This window comes from Cygnus atratus, chromosome 1, assembly GCF_013377495.2.
Source record: "Cygnus atratus isolate AKBS03 ecotype Queensland, Australia chromosome 1, CAtr_DNAZoo_HiC_assembly, whole genome shotgun sequence".
NCBI lineage: Eukaryota > Metazoa > Chordata > Aves > Anseriformes > Anatidae > Cygnus > Cygnus atratus.
This window is the reverse complement of record NC_066362.1, coordinates 51,262,023-51,281,246: the sequence shown is the minus strand read 5'-3', so window position 1 is coordinate 51,281,246 and position 19,224 is coordinate 51,262,023. Positions and strand designations below refer to the sequence as shown.

The following is a 19,224-nucleotide window of genomic DNA, read 5'->3' as shown; positions in this document are numbered from 1 at the left end:
TGTATTGTAAATTATCCAATTCCCATTAGAACAGATGGAGTGTGGCAATTAGATGATGCCTCATATAGGACCATCTGAATTTTATTAACTGATGCCTTTGCTGAAACTAAAAGCTGGAGAATGCACTGAAGCATTTCTGCTTAGTTTGATCACTCATGATCACTCAATGAGATCTTTCATCTTAGTTTTGTCATTCAGGGTAAATGCAATTATACTGAATATTTATTTTAATGAACTGCCATTATATTGAATAACTCAAGTGTTGAAACTTCTGTCATAGAATACAACATTTTTGTAAAGATTTTGAAAGAAAGATTGACCCTTCATAGTCTGTTCTTTTTAGTGACTATGTGGCATCGCCCATAGCCCCATCAGGGATCTTAAAGCATGTGGTATTAAAGCATTTTAACATGGGGTGTTACAGTTTCATGGTTCTGTGAAGGGACTTTATCAGACACTCCAGATTTCTTATCCTCTACCATTTTTCCAGGTTTTCAGCCTCACCCAGACGTTAGTTCAGATATCCTACCTATTAAGGTTTCTGATCTGTCATTTTGTTTATCAAGGATCCATTTTCAGAGGCTTTTCTTCTGAAATGTACCTTAGATAGCTTTTCAGGCATAACCAGCTTGTAATGCAGAGATAGCTGGAAGGAAAGTAGTGTAGAGCAACAGAGCAAGAAATGGAGAATAGACGGAAGAACTCTTTTTCTACAGTTTTCTAGGGTGGGTTCATCAGAAGGGTCCATTGCATATAAAGTTCTGGAAGTATTCTGAAAAAGATGAAAACCCCTTTTTTCCTTGCTGACACAAGGTGTTAGATTTTTGTTGGTGGTGTTTGTGTTTTTCTTTGTTTTGTCTGGTTTGGTTTGCTTGCTTGCTTTTTATTTTATTTTATTTTCCTGTGCAAGCATCTGAGAGCACATCAATAGCTTGTGACTTAAAAGAATATATATCAAGGCCTATGACACTGTGTTCTCATGTTTTTGACATTTGTTCAAAGTACATGTAATGTACATCTTAGTCTTCAGTCTTACACACCACTCCTGAGAATTTACTAAGCTATTTAACTGGTAGTATAAGACTAACATAATTACAGTACTTCTATTACAGTGCTTCATGATTTATATTGAATACATAAAGGAAAAAAATGCAGAAGTCATTTTTGCAGGTATAGTTTTATAGCAGTAAGTTAAAGAGAATTGAGTGCATCTACATGACAGAAAGTTTAAATAGCAAAAAACAGCTCAGATTCTAACCCTAATAAAATAAGACCAGAACTGATTTTTAGACTTTTACTTCATATTGCCACATGAAGCAAAACTGTCCCAAACCTTTAGAGAAATAGTGGATAGAAAATTAACAATTAAATTTGAAGCAGTTTGGAAATTTATAATGCATCCTTAAAAGGGATGTGGCATTTAGCTAAACACTAAAGACAGAAGTAATACCTTTGTGCTACGGTATTTCAATTCTTTTGCACTGGTAAAGAAAAAAGTTGAAACTTACTCCGTCTTTTTTTGTTTTGTTTTGTTTTGTTTAATATGGTGATTTATCTTCCCTTTGCATTCATCCATTTTCCCCATCTTCTTCTCACCGTTTGTCAGACGTCACACACACAGCATTTTGACCCTTTTAGCCCTGTGGTAGTATTACAATTTCAGCAGGAGGAAGTAGGAATGATTTACTGTGTGCAGATTTAGACTAGCTCCTCAGAACCTTCCTGCTTCTCTTACAAAGGTAAAGTGTTCCAGGATGGGAGAATCTAGATAGGAAGGAAAGCTGTAACATTGCTATCTAGATAGATCCAAAACCTAATTTTGTTTATTTCGTGGCTCTGACAGAAGTTTCACAACTTTGAATGACTCAGTCATTATGAGCCTAGTTTCTCACTTGTAAGAGACTGTTTCTTTGACTGTTTGTCATTGTGCTGACAGTTGAATCTCTGCATGTCTTGACATCAGAGATGTACATTGTGTAGGAGTGTAGGCAATACTTCTTTTAACTGCCAGATGGGAAAGCAGTAAAGAACTCCCAGCTTGTGGGTTGTTTTTTGTTTTGTTTTGATGTAGTTTTGTTTGTTTGTTTGTTTGTTTTCAGGTGTGGTGGGGGTGGCTCTTTTTCAAGTTTCCTGTGTGTGTGTGTAAGAAGTTTTCAGTTAGGCTGAAATATATACAAAGTCCAGGGACATAAAAATTCCAGAACAAGTAGATTTGCCACTTCTGGAAACAGTGGTACTTTTATTACAAGGAAAATATTTTAGGCCATTGTTTCGGGCCTCCTCTTTCTCTTCATCATTTTTTGATATATATATATATATTTAATTTGTATATATATTTTTTTCTGAGAAGCTGTAAATTTTAAGGGCCTATTTTAAGACATAATGATAATCTGGTTTGGTCTTTGCCTAACACAGGTCATAAAAAACTGCCAATAATTCTTGTAGTGGAACATATCATTTTCCCCTCCTATGTAAGTGAATGCTGTCAAGCTCAATAATTTGTACTTTACTAGAGCATAAAAACATCCTGTCTCAATTTAAGGAGTCCTGGAGATGATGAGTTTCCTTCTCCTTGGCAATGTATGATTACTATCACTGCATAACAGGTGTTTCTAATTTTTATTTTCAACCAGAAACAAATCTGGGCTTGTCATATGATATGGATGACTATGGCCTAAGATTTTGTCACACCCACAACAAGGGACAAAATATTCTACGTTATATCTGTGTGTACGCCTTTGCTCTGCTGGCTTTTATAAATTTGTGTGTTTTGTTGTTGTTGTTGTTTTGTTTTGTTTTTAATGGTTGGCTCCACTTCAACTCTTACTTTACTTTTATCCAATTTCATGGTAAACCACACTTAAATTCATCCCTTTCTCAGACCTCTCAAAAACTGTCCCAGGACACAGAAAAAAATAAGGCAGAAATTATCTAATATGTCTGTGATGTAACAGCCAATTGTGTGTTGATGTTGTTTCCTACTCATATAAGAGTATGTGTTAGGAGAAAAATTATGGCAGCACAGTTCATTCTGAGATTCATGATTATCTGCCTTGTGAGCTAAGCATCTGCCAAGCATAAACTACCCACCTCTGCAAAACTCACACTGGGACCTCAACTACCAGATGCAACTGGTCATATCTAAGTCTGCCTTGACAGCATTAGGCACATGGGATCATGGAGTAGGAGAGTCTCAGCACATTAAATGCCAGAAATATTAGTGCTGTAGCAAGGAAACTTGAAATGGGAGAAAGACACATACAAATGCATGAGTCATAACAAGCCCATTTTCAGTACATTTCAATACTTTGGTGTGTAAAAAAATAAAATAGCAACCTCTCCCACAAAATAATAAAATAAAATAAAAATAAAATCCTACAGACGAAGTTTCCCTATACTCTTTATTAGTTGGTGGTTTTCCATTCTCAGTGACAATCTTTTCTGTAATTCATAAAATCATGCATTTTTCATAAATCCATTTCGGAAAGTATTGATAAAAAATCTGTCTCAGTACTGTAGTAGCTGTATTAATAAACTGAATCTGTGTTATAGCTGTTTGCGCTGATTGTGAGTCAAAATGCTACTTGGGGAGTGTCATAGCCTAAAAACAAAACAGAACAAAATGAAACAAAACTATAAAAAACTACACTATCACTAAAAAAAAAAAGGAAGTAATGTAGACTGTTAAAAAAATGGAAAATTAGCTGGGAATCAGAACAAAATATTTTACTTTTATGCAGAAAATAAGGAATATAAGGATATTAATCTACTCACTTGATGGACACATTTCTTGCATACTACTCTGCAGTTCTGTTGTCATTCAGTAAATTCAGATGTGAAGAGTTTTTTGAGGCCAATCCGTGATTTAAAACTACAGCATTACCAACCCAATAACTAAAAGACTTTAACAAGACCTCTTCACCATGACATTAGCTTAAAGATCATAAAAAGTTATTGGTTCTGAACTAGCTTTTCATGTTTGAAAAAAAAAAAGGGGGGGGGGGGTGTCTTTTTCAGGCAGTTCTGCAAAATCAAGAAATTTATTCCCTTCCTCACTCCTGAAAGTAGAGAGTCCCATGTAATCACAAAACTCAAGAAGTTAGATTATCAGAAGATTACATTTCATAACACATTCTCTTGCCATCCTCACCAAGGTATTGTTGAAGAACACTCATTTTACAGCAGAAGCTGTGAAATGGCTTTGCTTCCCCTCCATAGTCATATATAAGCAATCTCTCTTCCCTGAAACTCATGGAATTTTACAGCAATGAAACAGTTACACAAGCACAGGACTTGGCCTTTCCCTAAATGCCTATGTTGCATAGCTCAAATATTGACTTAACTACAAACACTCTTGGCCTGTAATTTTAGACATTGAAACCAAATACACGAAATATGTCTTGGAAAAGAATGCTGAAAACAGCAATGATATAAAAGTGGTTAATCGTTATAGAAAAGAATTGTACAATTTTTCTTCAAAACACTTGAGCTAAAATTTATTTATATCACCGGACTTTTGTTAAGAAATGAAAAACAACCGAATAGCTGCTTGTTAATACAAAGTCCTCCCAACGAAAGGGAGTGTTCGAATTTACAGAACAAAATTGTTTGCATAGTAAAATAATAATCCAGATGGCAAAAATATGCAGCCCTCAAAATGGTCAATGTTACAAGGAAAGTTCTGCTTCTTGGGGTCATCATCAGTAACAGCTTCATGACTATTTCAAGCTCTCACCTTTACACATATTGAACAGCTTAGTGAACATTAGCAAATCCATGTATTGCTAATCTACTGTTCTAGAAATGTGTGACTGTGCAGTACAGCCCTGGGTTTATGATTGAGCTGGCTCTTTTTGACATGAAAAGACCAGAAAAGAAATAGTACCAGATCATAATTTTGTTGGCAGAATTTGGTGCAACTATAAATAATTTAAGAAATACTTCAATTAAGACTTATGTTACATAAAAGCACCTTCTGATCCACTTAAACTTTTTTATACATAAAGCAGAGTGAAGGTAAGGGCAATTTACTGTATGCAAACTATTATACTAAAAGACTTGGTGAACTAGGATTTAACCTCCTCTCCAAGAAAGCCTATATACCTGTTTTATGAATATTTGAGCAAAATAAAATATGAAGTAACTGCAGTGTAGCTACTTATCTGCAGTTTAAAACAAATACATGCACTCAGAAGTCAGAAATAAAGCAGATCTGATGCAAAATAAGAATGAACATAAAATAAAAGCACGATATTTTATGTTGGAAAAATTCTAAAAAAATCTGATCTAACCAACTGAATAACTCAAAAAAACAAAAAGTACAGATATGAACATAATGGAAATTGCACAGAGCTGCAAAAAAGATAAGACTGATATTTAGGTAAAGTATGAAGATGAGTGGAATCAGAAATGGGGAAAATGGCAAAACAAGCTTTATGTTCACATAGTCTGTGACGACCTGCAAAAGAATTTAAATTACAGTGAACACTGCATATACATATATATATATATATATATATATTTTTTTTTGTCACTAGAGTCTAATACAAAAGGAGTATGTACTACTTGTAGGTCATGAGTGACAAAAGCTCTCTAAATCAAAAGGTCCCTGTCTAATATTATGCCTAACTACTTTCTCATGCAAATAACTCCTTTTCCCTATAATCTGTAAGAGTTACTGACATATTATTCTCAGGACTGCACGGGTAAAGTGCTCAGATGCCCTTGTGTACTCTTCTACTTGTATGCATTGTGGAATGAAAAAAAAATTATCATAGAAAATAATTGAAGTAACTGCTTGACTTTCTTCAGTTAATATTATAAGCTCCCTCCAACCTTCATAGGATCAAATGAAGCTTCTGGCTGCCAGCAAACCTTTTGTACCAACTGGCCTTTTTGCCTTTATTCTTTCTTAACTGGATCCTAACAAGAGTTATTCTTAACAAAGTAATCTCCCTCTCCCCCCCAAAAAAAATATTATTTCCTGAAAAATGCTTGCCAATGAATGAAGATCACAAATTAAGTTTTCAAATATTTACATGAATTAAAATCTCAACCAACAGGCTAGTCAAGCAAAATATGCATACAGTTATTGCATAAACCAAAACCTGCATTACATGTAGAAAGACTACATTTCCCACCTTTACCGGGGATTCAGCTGACAAAGCTAGCACAGTCAAGAGTTTCCGTCATTCTTACAGTAAATGTTTTTGAAAATGGAATGATAATTTGGTTTATGAATGAATCACTGATATGAAAAACTTCAAATTCCAGTCGAATAAGATAGAAAACTAGTATGAATACTAATCAGATTTGAAGTTCGAGATTTTTTTTTTCTGATAAACAAATGTATCATAAAATGTAAGCACTTAATTCATAATTCAGAAAAAGCAAAATACTGCTGAAACCTATCTACATGTTTTTATTTAGAAATGTTTCCTAGGTGAAACCTGAAGGCTAGTAAAACATTACAAAGAGCTCTCATGAAAAAAAAAAAAAAAAAAAAAAAAAAAAAAGAGTGACTGGATTCCAGTTGGACCTGATCTATTGGACATGAAAGGCAGCCGTGAATTTGATTCCAGAAATTCAGTCTGCAAGCATCTCTCTGAAAATCTCTGTTTGATGTAGGGCATATAAATGAAATATTATACTCTGTTAAGTATTAGAAAGAAACTACTTCTGTGTGTATTTTCTATCCCAGCAAACCATTCTTTGTAAGACAATCATTTCAGTCATGGAAAGTTCTGTTTGAGAATGGACTATAAGACTTTGTTATAGTGTAACATACTCTGGGTTTCTTGTTAAAATAAAAAAATTTAAAAAATGACAACAAAATAACTTTGGAATGAGACTATTACATTTTACGAAATGTTGTATCACAAACAAAATAGAATCTTAAAAAATAAACTACATTCATTTGAACACATTTCAGATTTTATAAAATGTCAAATAATTTAGATGCTTTTGAAATACCGTAGTAAAATACCCAGAAGGATAAACACCACAGCTCTAGGAAAAGAAAATATTATGCATATAATCACGCTGAGCATGCAACTGCAAGCTTACTTAACTTGCAAGACCAGAAAAGATGGTCTAAGGTAGGTTTAGAAAAAAGTCCTTTGGATTAGAGACTTGTGTTCTTATGTGCATGTACCACTTTCACTATTAATGAACATATTCATCATTAGAAAAGATATTTTATTAAAAAAAAAAAAGTTTAATGAGATGAAAATGGAAAAAAAATATATGTATATTTAAACAGAATGAACAGTTGAGAATATTAAAAAGTTAGCAAGGAATGCTCACATATTACTAAAGAAATTACAACATGCATCACACATAAAATAATTCAAGTTACTATTTGCTTAAAGCTAAATACATCAGTACATTGCTGAATTAGGTTCATAAATCTAGATTTTTGTCTCTCCAAAGCAATGAACACAATTAGGCAATCAGAAGTAGAAATGATATGATTTTGTAATAATGATTTGTTACGTCTGTTTATGTCTTTGCACAGTTGGAAATATGCAAAAACTAACAAATGATGATTCTGGGCATGTAGAGAAATGAAAAGCCTACTAATCTTAGCAGCCCAAAGCTGCAAGTTGAAATTCACAGACATGAGAGCTTCAATCTGTCAGTATCATATAATAGAATATCCTTTGTCAGCAATCTGTATGTATATATGGAACATAAGGCAGCTGGTAGAAGAATCCCTGAATGTACAATCTGAAGATAAAGATATTATCTATTAGTCTGAAGTAATAGAATTTCTTGGGGATTGCTCAGTTTTCCAGGGGAAAAAATAAAATAAAATGTAATAACACTGTAATTTTTAAGCATATAAGTGGATATTAAATACTGTAAATTTATGTATAATAAAATGATAATTGTATTTTATATTTGCCTTGTAAATGAAAGAGTCATCATCAAGGAACTTAAGTAGGTAATTAAATTGACTCATTTGCTTTCATCAAATTTGTAAAAGTATATAGTAAGTTGTGCAGAAACATGAGATTGGGGTATATACTTTGTTCCACGGAAATTTTCATAGTTATATTGGTTACAAATATATATGTGTTACTATTTAGGTATGTAGGAGCCAGTGCACTTTGTATTAGCCAAGTGTCAGTACTGTTTCATTTCAGTATTGTTAGCTCAGATGACAGTCACTGAAGATATCTGCCTAGATTCATATCAGCAACTAACCTATCCCACCCCAAAACAATCAGGCTGAGTCTGACCCTACTCACTTTTTTATTCCTCTCACTCTGAAATAAATATTTATTTTTCTTTCAAAACCCATTGTACAGATGAGTGTAAAGTACTGAATTTCCTTTCATTACACTTTGATGTTTCCTGTTTTCTCTCCCTGCGTAGAATTTTTATTTCCTCTTATGTAAGACTTTTTTGAACTTTGTCCATAAGTATAACATACTCCGTGGAATTTTTTTATAAAATAAACCTCAAATGTTAAGATGGAAAGAGAATTGGCTTAAAAGAATGTCAGAAAATGAGACAAAATATTTGGGTTTGCATTTCCTTCTGGGAATAATTAAAAAAAAATATATATAGACAGTTATGGCAAAGTAAAAATGGTTAAGTAAGGAGCATAAAGGATGATAAATTCTACTATTAGCAACCTAAAAACAGGTTAAACAAGTGCATGAAAAGTGTATAAGCAGATAAATAGCAGAGAGTGCATACAGTATTTCATTATCCTGTACATTCATTTAAATTCAGAAAGAAATAAGTTTTTATGAAATATCAAATTATAAGCTTCAAAACATTGTGAATTGTGTTATTTTATTTTATTAAGAAATACTCTCTCAACCTATTTTTCCTATTTTCTTTTAAAACACAATAATACTCTTAAGATCTACACATTGCAGGGGATGTACAATCAAGCACATATTGTGGATAAAGATCACATCCAAAAACCAGTACAAGTTCCTATGCGTAAACTAACTCTGGTAGAGTGTGAGTGGAAATTATTTCCCACACAGGTCTTGTACTGGCCTGCATAGGTATGAATATTATTCTGCTTGAATTTTTATCCCCTAAGTATTTATTAAAAAAAAAAAAAAAAGACTCAGTAGAAATAACTATTACCTACATTCACAAGAACTCAGAGAATACATTAGCCTACTCTCAACGTTCAGAGCTCTGCACTTTCTACCTGTCAGAGCAATACCACAGATTTCAAAAGATGCTGACTTGCATTAATAAATTATTACAGAGATATTTGATATATTTCCATCAGGAGCTGATGAGTCTACGTATGACATATTATTACTGAAGTATTCAAATAACATTGTATGATAAAAACACAACACAAAATATATTAAGGTAACTAGCACATATTCCTGGAATAAAAACTCTATAATATCCAGGATTCAAAAATCTTTTTTTTTAAAAAGAAACATGAAAACTGACTTTTTAGACTTTTTTTTTTCCTGTATCAAATATGTGTTAATCAGCAGTCCTAGCACTTCCGTCATTTTAGAATACAGATGGTTGACAGACATTTAAGAGAAGAAAAATATAGGAAAGGAAAGCAGTGCTCCTGAAAGTATATTTATTCCATCTAGGTATTGTTCTTTCATTTACTTTGAAGGCTTTTAATTCCAGTATCTGTTTGAACTTTGTTGGAGTTAAACTTCATTTAGAAATGCTGTAACTCTTTCTCCATTCAATTCAGTTAATTAGATTTACATTATGTTTTCAAGAGCCTTAAACAGATTGATCTGCAAAACAGAAACATGGCAACCCTCAGTGTGCAACCCAGAAATTACTCATGTTCTCTCTGTTAGCAAAGTCTCTAGCTCAGAGTTAGAAATCTTGTTCGGTAACTGGGGAGACATATACTTCAATTCTGAATTTACAAGTGATCTTAATGACTACTTCCTAAGTGAAATAATTTGACACTCTCCTCTCCCTCCCTCACGGCCCAATATTTAAATTGGAACAGTTTTAGTTGTATCCTAAAGTTCTCACCAAGGAGATAACATAAGGGCCGTATTGCTGCTCCAAATCAGTACTGGACAGGATTGGACAACCTATCTGCTGTTTGAGAAGAGTAACTACCTGGCTCTTGGGAACCAGTAGCCAGAGCCAAAAATGTCTGGCCCCTGTCTGTCTCTTGGTTTATGTTTGATTTGGTAGTCATGATTTGAGGAGGCCCAAGACATTGGATCTTACTGGTGAGATAAGCAGAAGAAAGCCTTCCTGAAAATGCCCCTGGGGCTAGGTGTGAGCTTGGGATTTGATCAGCTCACAGAAACAGGAGGTAGGCAGTTCTGACATGCCCGCTGGCAAAACTATATGCCCATATAGCATCACCATGGCAACTGCAGGGTAACAGCAGAGGAGCAGGAGTTTTAAAGATCTTAGTAGCAGTTAGACGTGCTGAAAGACAATGGAAATTAACTACCTATGTGTGTAAGGTCATTTTTAAATTGGGACATAGGTGGTTTTGAACCTACCATCCTGTTAACTCAGCACTAAGTTTAAATATATAGCATAAATACAATTGCATTTTTTTGTCTTACAGCATCATAAAAGCTAATTTTTAACAGACTACATGCTTGATTATATTATATGCCAGGGAAATTCCAGCTGAATAAAGCTTATGTAACAGAGTAGAAAATCAATCTCTCCATTTAGTTGGGTCTAATCTCTAATTCACATTCCTTAATAGTTAGGGAGATGTAGATGTGAAATCAAAGGTTGTGGGATATCAAAACTCCAGGCGTTTGGTTCAAGCTAGTCAGAATGCTGCTGTTTCACTGAGTATCAATATTACAAGGTCTAAACAGTATGTCCTGATTTAGCAAAGCCAACAACTTTGCACCTGTTAGCAGTGAACCCATGAGACTGCCTGTGCATTTAACCACAAGTATACTTTTAAGCACATAGACACTGTTTACTTTGCTAGAGGGGTGCCACAGTTGTAACATCTTAAGAGGCTGAACTCTCAAGACAATAAAGTCTACCTATTCTTCTATGTATCCCTCAAAATATAACTTTTCAAAAATGCATGACTGTTTTCAACTATGTTGATAACAGTACCATGTCCCCAGAAGTTATTTCAGAGTCCTGACTGTGTGTAGAGCTGATTCCAGTGTCAGAGTCTGTATCATTTATGTCCAGATTAGTCACTCTGTGAACAAAGTCAGGAACTGCAATGCTGTTACTGGAGTTGCCACTGCCCTTGGGTGGCTCTTCATTCAATGGAAGCCTAGTTTCGATGTTGTCTTTAATATGTAGTAAATTAAATTCTTCTGTAAGAAGTTCATACTCTTTTTCCTTCTTTTGAAGCAATGAGTCCCTGTAGGTAAGCTCTTTCTGAATGCAGCTCAGGTATGAATTGATTCTCAGACCATCTTTCATACTTTTTTCCAGCTCATACTTTACACTTTCCAAATTTGAGTTTTCTACTTGAGCATTAGAAGCTCCTTCTGTGCGAATATCATCTCCTTTTTTTCTGAACATATACCATATACTTCTTTTTCAATTTCAGCACACAGCTTCTCTATTAATTGTTTGTGATGTTTCAGTCTCTCTTCGACCTGTAAAATTCCCTCACTTTTGCTGAAATATTCGTGCATCTCTTTTTGATCATCTGGCCTACTCCCTTGCTGCTCAGCCTCACTTGGATTGATCATTAAATAGGAGTCCTGCACATAATTTTCTCCATCATTGGCTACACGGTCTAAATGGAATTGTGCTTCACATTTTTCAATTTCCATATCTAGTTCCTTCATTCTAAGGACTTGCTGATGAATGGTATGATCTTGAGATATGATCAGATGAATCAGTGTCTCCATATTATCTCTGTCTTGCTGAACGCTGTCCTGTTTAAGTTTGGCCAGTTTCCGGAAAGTCTTCCTGACAATTTTCTTTTGCTTGTCTATTGGCAACATCTTCATGTAATTGGCTGGGCTGAGTTCCCACTGCTTTTCTACATTTTGTACTACCTTAGCTTCAGCTGTTTTCCACAATGGAAATGAGAGGAAAGCATCAGACTTTACCAACACAAAGTGCAAATTGGGCTGCTCTTCCCCCCAGGCCTTCCAAAGTCTCAGAATCTTTGTCAATGGAGGAAGGACTCGCTCAGAGCCTCTCCATTTTTCTACAATACAATAATCACTAGGTTTTCCAAAGAGGACCTTTTTCTCTCCGAATGTTGCTTGATGTTCCTCAAGTAGTGCTTGAATCACTTCTGCACAAGTTGTGCGTTTTGTCAGGCCACATACAATCTTCTCTTCCTGGCAAACCCACACCACAATCTCTCTTTCATTTGAAGCCATCTCCTTGCTGGGAGATCTAAAAAAACAAAAAAAAACAAAAAAAAAAAAAAGAGAGACGAAATTTAAATAGAATTTAATTTTGTTACGGTTTAACCCAGCAGGCAGCTAAGCACCACACCACCATTCACTCCCTCCACTCCCTCCATGGAAAATATCTAAAAATATTGGATAAAATTAATGGGCTGAGGTAAAGACAGTTTAATAGGACAGCAAAGGAAGAAAAAATAATAATTTTATATATATATATAAACAAATAAAGCACAATACAATTGCTCTCAGAATCACAGAATCACAGGGGTTGGAAGGGACCTCGAAAGATCATTGTGTCCAACGCCCCTGCCAAAGCAGGTTCCCTAGAGCAGGTTGCCCAAGTAGGTGTCCAGACAGGCCTTGAATATCTCCAGAGAAAGAGACTCTACAACCTCCCTGGGCAGCCTGTTCCAGTGCTCTATCACCCTCACCGTGAAGAAGTTCTTTCACATGTTGATGTGGAACTTCCTGTGCTCCATTTTTTGACCATTGTCCCTTGTCCTAACCCAACAAACCACTGAAAAGAGGTTGGCCAAATCCCACTGTCTCCCACACTTAAGATCTTTGTAAACATTGATAAGATCCCCTCTGTCTTCTCTTCTCAAGGCTGAACAGACCCAGGTCTCTCAGTCTTTCCTCATAAGGAAGATGTTCCAGGCCCCGTATCAGCTTTGTGGCCCTCCGTTGGACTCTTTCCAGAAGATCCCTGTCTTTTTTTGTACTGGGGAGCCCAGAACTGGACACAGTACTCCAGGTGAGGCCTGACCAGGGCAGAGTAAAGGGGGAGGATCACCTCCCTTGACCTGCTGGCCACGCTCCATTTTATGCTCACAAACTGCTGACCAGTCCCCAGCCCCTCTCTGAGCAGCTGTCCCATACCTGGCCAACCATCCCAGTTTTATAGTTCAGCAGGACACCATATGGTACGGGACGTCTCTCTTTGGCCAGTTTGAGTCAGATGTCCTGGCTGTGTTCTCTCTCAGTTCCTTGTGCGACCACAGTCTCCTCACTGGCAGGCCAGCACAAGAAACTGAAAAGAACTTGACTTATTGTAAGCACTGCTTGGCAACAACTAAAACATCAGTGTGTTATCAGCGTTATTCTCATCCTAAAACCCAAACTCAGCACATACCCCTATGAAAAAACAAACAAACAAACAAAAAAACTCTATCCCAACCCAAACCAGGTCAAAATGGCAGAGACCATATGAATAACAGCTATAATCCTGATATGCCTACAACATTGAAAAACTCCTATTTTCCTGTACAACACAATACACTTTTTTAAATTACATGAAGAAATACTTTTGGAATCAGTAACAGAAAAATACGCCTATTTCAGCTTCTTCTCTAATATTAATACTAGCCCAGGTAAATGTGCATCTCCCACAAAAATGTATTTCATCATATTTATTTTTTGTACACTTAACAAGTGTTAACTACCAATAAGTATCAAAGTGTGGCAATCTGCATTAAATTTCCAGACTGTCCTAGAGTAACATACAGATCTACAGCAGAGTAACTTTCAGATCTGCATATCTGTTCTCATCACACAAACATTGCACAATTTAGGAGCTCTTAATATCACGCAGGGAATAGGGGAAGAATCATGCTTCCAAATAAATACTGAGCATAAGTGGACTTTGAAATACTGCTGAAAATGAGAAAATATAATAGAGCTTGATGGTAAGATAGATCTGCAGTTCTTCTGCCACATCTGCATTTTCAAGCAATACAGAAATACAGAAATTTTTCAAAATATAACTTATATGAATGCAAGAAATGAATGAATTGAATGAAAAAGAAATGAATGCTTTAAGATACATTCTATTTATGAATTCCAATGAATGTGGTATTAATCTGACCTTACCAATTGGTACCACATTACAGATACAGACATCTAAATTAAAATATCTAAGATCCCATTATAATTGTTGTAGTTGTCTAATCAATATAATCAGCAGAGCCTAGAGTGTGATTCAGATGACAAAATGCAGAAATTTTACTTTATAGCTAACTTTTATGTTTGGACTGCCATAGGCTGTTCAATGACACAAGGCCACTGCCAATGTAAGAGATGTAGCTGAAAGGAGAGGAGAGTGTGATGTCCAGGATATTCTTATCTTCTAGCCTCCACATGCATAATTTTCGCTTGCCCAGACCTGGTGATTTGGATTCTTGCCTAAAATGATAAAACAATAAATTCTCTGAGCAAAAATGCATATCTTTAGATTTTCTGGTATCAATTCCAATTCATTTTAATGAATGGGATTTAACCCAGTCTGATGGGGAAAGCCTGAAAATGATAATGACAATTTTGACAGCATTCTAAGGGCTCAATACCACATTTTTTTTCTACCTATGATTAAATATTCACAAGAGATTTCTATTTTTTTTTGAGACTTAGGAGTTTTACTTGGGTTAATTAGGGCTATACCCTATGATTATTAAAGCAATCCAACTTTTTTCTTTTTCTTGTTTATTACACAACACGGGAGAAAAACTGTAATCCAAAAAATTGAACCATGATTGACTCAGTTCTAGGTGCCACTCTGACCACAAGGCAAGAATCCTCAAAAGACTGCAGACTGCAAATAAATACAAATAAAACATACAAAAGTGACTTTTTTATTACTACCACACAGCAGAGCTCTGTCCAATTGCTCCAGGCCTTGGAACATCCTTCCATAAAATTTGTGTTTTGCTAGATTACTCTGAGTGATGACATCATTTTCCCACTTCAATAGCTCCTTCTTACAGGCCAGCATTTTACCACAATTAGTTTTTAAAACTGGTGTTCAGAAGATTAATAGATTTTTCCTAGACTACGAAAATAAGAATATGTCACAGACATAGAAAATGGCAAAATGCATCAAGAAACAACTATTTGAGTTATAATATCAGATTAAATAGCATTACTGTTAGGTATGTCACATGATAAAAAGTCAATATCTGTAAATTCTTTCAGGTTCACGGTATACAGGATGCTATAGAAATATTTTTGTCTGTTGAGAGATTAGTAGTTAAATGAAACATATAAATAGACAATTGCAATTTAAGTCAGCGGTGACTGTCAAGTAGCTCAGTATTTGTTTTACACTATAGATATAAAGAAAAAAGAAACTACGGTTACATTATACATTAAGAATAAAATAATGGAAAATGAATTATCAAAAGTAAGTGTCTCAAAAAATGCTCACCATTTATACATAAACAACAGACATAGAAGTAAAAGTATACTAGCAGTCATTGAATTTCAACTTATAAAAGTGCTGCCAGAAAAAAATAAAAATGAAATAGATGTAAAAATGTAAGAAATACTAGGCTGGGACTTTGAGGCAGTAAGTTCAGAACAGGTATTTCCCATTGCTTTTCATAATCAATACATACATTTTAGAGAATGTGTGTCATCTCAGTCTTTGAGCACTCTTCTGAGAGACTTATGTAATGTGTTTGCACATGGAAATTCGTCCTGTTTTTCTCATTCTTGTTTTTGCCTGACTGAAGTATCATCTCCTACTCAGTATTTTCAGTGCGCAAGAGCTCATTTGAGTTATGCAGAAGCTTACTTTCTCTTTTAGATATTAGTAAACCTTCAGAAAAAAAACATAACTCCTTAGATACTCCATTGCATTTGTGTACTGATAAGTACTTATGTTATACGTGTTTTTACATGGACTTCCCACTGACTATTTTTTTCAGTTACATTGCACTTGTCTACTCAGACTTTACATTGAGTTTTCTTGGGAAGGATTTTTCTCTGCTGGTCTATTTAACATGCTAAAGTCCACAACTCGTAGTAGTGCTGCAGGAATGGAAAATGCATACACATGAAGGTACACAAAGAACTCAAGTAGCGTCTACATACATATATATACTTTTACATATATATGTGTGTGTGAATGTATAAGTATATATAATATACATCTAATTATATTGTCACCTTTTGGAGAAAAGAAGAGAAGAAAAAACATTCTGTAATTCTTGAATCAAAACAGATCTGTAAAGTGCATTTTTTTTCCATGTGTTTGTCACAACCTATATTATCCTCTTTTTTATTCAGTAGCCTTACTATATTTTTTGCTTTTGCTTTTTAATTCAAAAAGAATTAACGAATCACTTATAATCTTATTCATAGAGTACCATGGAATTCTAAAATCTTAAAAAAAAAAATGTTCTAAGTGTTCTTTATTATCTTCCACTATAAAGAGGTAAACTGATGTGGCCTACCATGGACCTTTTAAGTAAAATTTATTCTCTAATTCTTTAATGGTAGTTGATCCAAGTTATGCCAAACAAAAACGAGACTTTAGCTTGTCAGGGACACCATAACAATTATTAAAGACCTGCTTTCAGGATGCAAGGAGATGCTAATACTAGGAACCATCCTTCATTAAGTAGTGCTTTCTTTATAGAAATAGGAGACCAGATTCTGCATATAAGTGGAATTCATCACACTTAGACATCTGGAAGTTAAGATTTCAGTATATATTTATCATCAAAGCTCCTCCTTAACATGAGAGGAGAGTAGATCTCCAAGAAGAAAGTCTCCATATTCTAAATCGTTTATGATCTTTTGGATGAAACCTCAAATGAAGCTATTCCTCTCTTTCACTGACTACAAGAAATTTGTCACCTTCAACTAAACACCTCGTTTTCAGATAGCTAAATACAGGTGAGAGTAATCCAATCACATTCTGGTTTATTGTCCAAGAGAAAGGTAACAGGAATGGTTCGGATAGTATTAGACTTACTACAGATAACTTAAACATGAGACCTAAAAAATTGCTGTTTAACATGTTAATGTCATTTATAAGGAAATCCAGGAAGTAATTTCAATAGTAAGGAAGAGGTAATCCAGTTTGTCACTCCTTAAATTGAATAAATGTTGGTCATGGAAAGCGACTTTTTTTTCCTCTGCTATGTAATAGAAATGACAATATTCAACAAGATCTAGTTTTAGATGGTCATTTAAACAAAGGGGCAAGCTTCTCATATTTACTGATTCCTTGGTCTTTGCATCCTGCATTTTTTTAACGAAAGCAAAAGAACTGTTATTTTTGAATAACACATCAATTAATGCGTCTGTAGCAGCTAAGATGTTTTTCCAGTTTAAATATTTGGCTTTCTTGAAAAACACTTTCAGAAACATCTTCTAGTAGCTTCAAAACTAGCTGGGCAACTTCTCTTTTTAAAAAAAAGTTTATTGGTGTTGACGTAAACAATCTTTAAAGCTTTCAGTTCTGGTTTGAATTCTATTTCTTTGAATTGATCACTGAAATGTTCTATCTATCTAACCATGATTTTAAAGCCTTGATGATAACAGTACCATGCATGTCTTTTTTTTTTTTTCTTTTTTTCTTTTTCTTCCAAAGTCACTTGTTGTTCTGGAAAAGATGAGCATTTAAACTTAAGAACGGTCAAAAGTCCTTCCTTTTCTAAGTCCTTCCTTTCCTAAGAATGGTCAAAAGTCCAATCCTTTTTGTTTGTTTTGATTTCTAGTTTCATGCCTTCTATATTTTGTTTCTCTTCATTATCACCCCCCAAAAAACATATTAATCATATCACAGACCTCACACAAAGCCTTGATTGTGTCAGCACAAGCTGATTGTTGCATATCAGATATACGCTTCATTAATTTATTATTCAGGCCTAGGGGAAGAAAGGTAATACATTCCAGCAATGTATAGACAAAACAAAAACACATACTTATGTTGCACAAAGTCAAAATATGAGACAGCTTGAAAACAACACTTCTAATATTGACTAATGTAAGGAGTGACTGGTTTGTGCTATGGTCTTCTGCACCCTTACGTGCTTCCTCCATGTGCAAGATGACAGAGAGCACATACCTTGTTTAGGCACTCAATAATAAACCTTGTTACCTCTGTGCCTCAGTTCCAAGCCATAACTAACTTATCAAAACAATCTGATGGCTTTTAATTATATTTACTTTTTGGAAGTATGGAGAGGCCAATATTACAGGGACACATCTTTGATACAAACAACTGCAGATACCTCATGTCTTCATATTATAGGGCATGCTGTACTTGTCATTTGAGAACTTCTCTCAAAGGTTATATAAGAGCTAAGTAGTTTATCAGTTTATATTTAGAAATTATAATATAATATTGCTTTTATTATTCATTTTTCAAAATATCAGCATATTATCATATATGTAGAAAACATACTTGAAGCAATGGACAATCACTTAGAAGAAAAATAAAATATATTTTGTCTCTGTGGGACTTTTGTCTGTGAGATTTGCAACAAGTAAAAGCCCTGCTTGTCTGAAACTCTAACAATTTGATCAAAAGGGATATTTGACTGTGTAAGTTTATACACTAAAGCTGTAGAGAATACACAGCCCATATGAAAAATGAGTTCAAGAGTCTTTCAACCTCTTGGGGAACAAACGGATAGTATTAAAAGTTCACACTAAGTTTAATCAGACCATCCACATTTAATCTAACTTTTTACTCAACTTTGTATCACCTTCTGAAGAGTTATTCAGAAACTAATGAAGGTCAAATCCTACACTCAGTATGCCTCCTGTCTAAGTAGATTACATGCTTCTGAGTTTCCTAATGGAGCAATGAGGAAGTATCTACTCTCTCACCACCCATTGAAGCTGGAAATATTCCAGATCCTTAGGGATTCAAGACAGTCTGTTAACTAACTACATTCCCATTCCCCTTCACCTATCCATAAAAAAAAATAAAATAAAACAAATGCATTCATTTCAGAAATATTAATTTAATGTTACACAGTTAATGTCCATAGCATGTAGGGGATACAAATTCCATATATGAGGTGCCAGATTCTTGCTCTTTATTCTCTTTTGCATCACACAAAAGTAAGGGCAATGTCTAGCTAAGAAGTAT

At 34.6% G+C, this 19,224-nt stretch overlaps 1 protein-coding gene across 1 annotated transcript in view; it reads right to left on the bottom strand.

Moving 5' to 3' along the window:
* Positions 1 to 7,280: 7,280 nt before the first annotated feature.
* RASSF9 (Ras association domain family member 9) overlaps positions 7,281 to 19,224 on the bottom strand; it is a 29,178-nt gene continuing 17,234 nt past the window's right edge. Inside the window, 2 exon segments of the mRNA XM_035551839.2 lie at positions 7,281 to 11,472; positions 11,475 to 12,327. Of these exon segments, the coding sequence (XP_035407732.2) occupies positions 11,053 to 11,472; positions 11,475 to 12,327 (1,273 nt within the window). The 3' untranslated portion in view covers positions 7,281 to 11,052.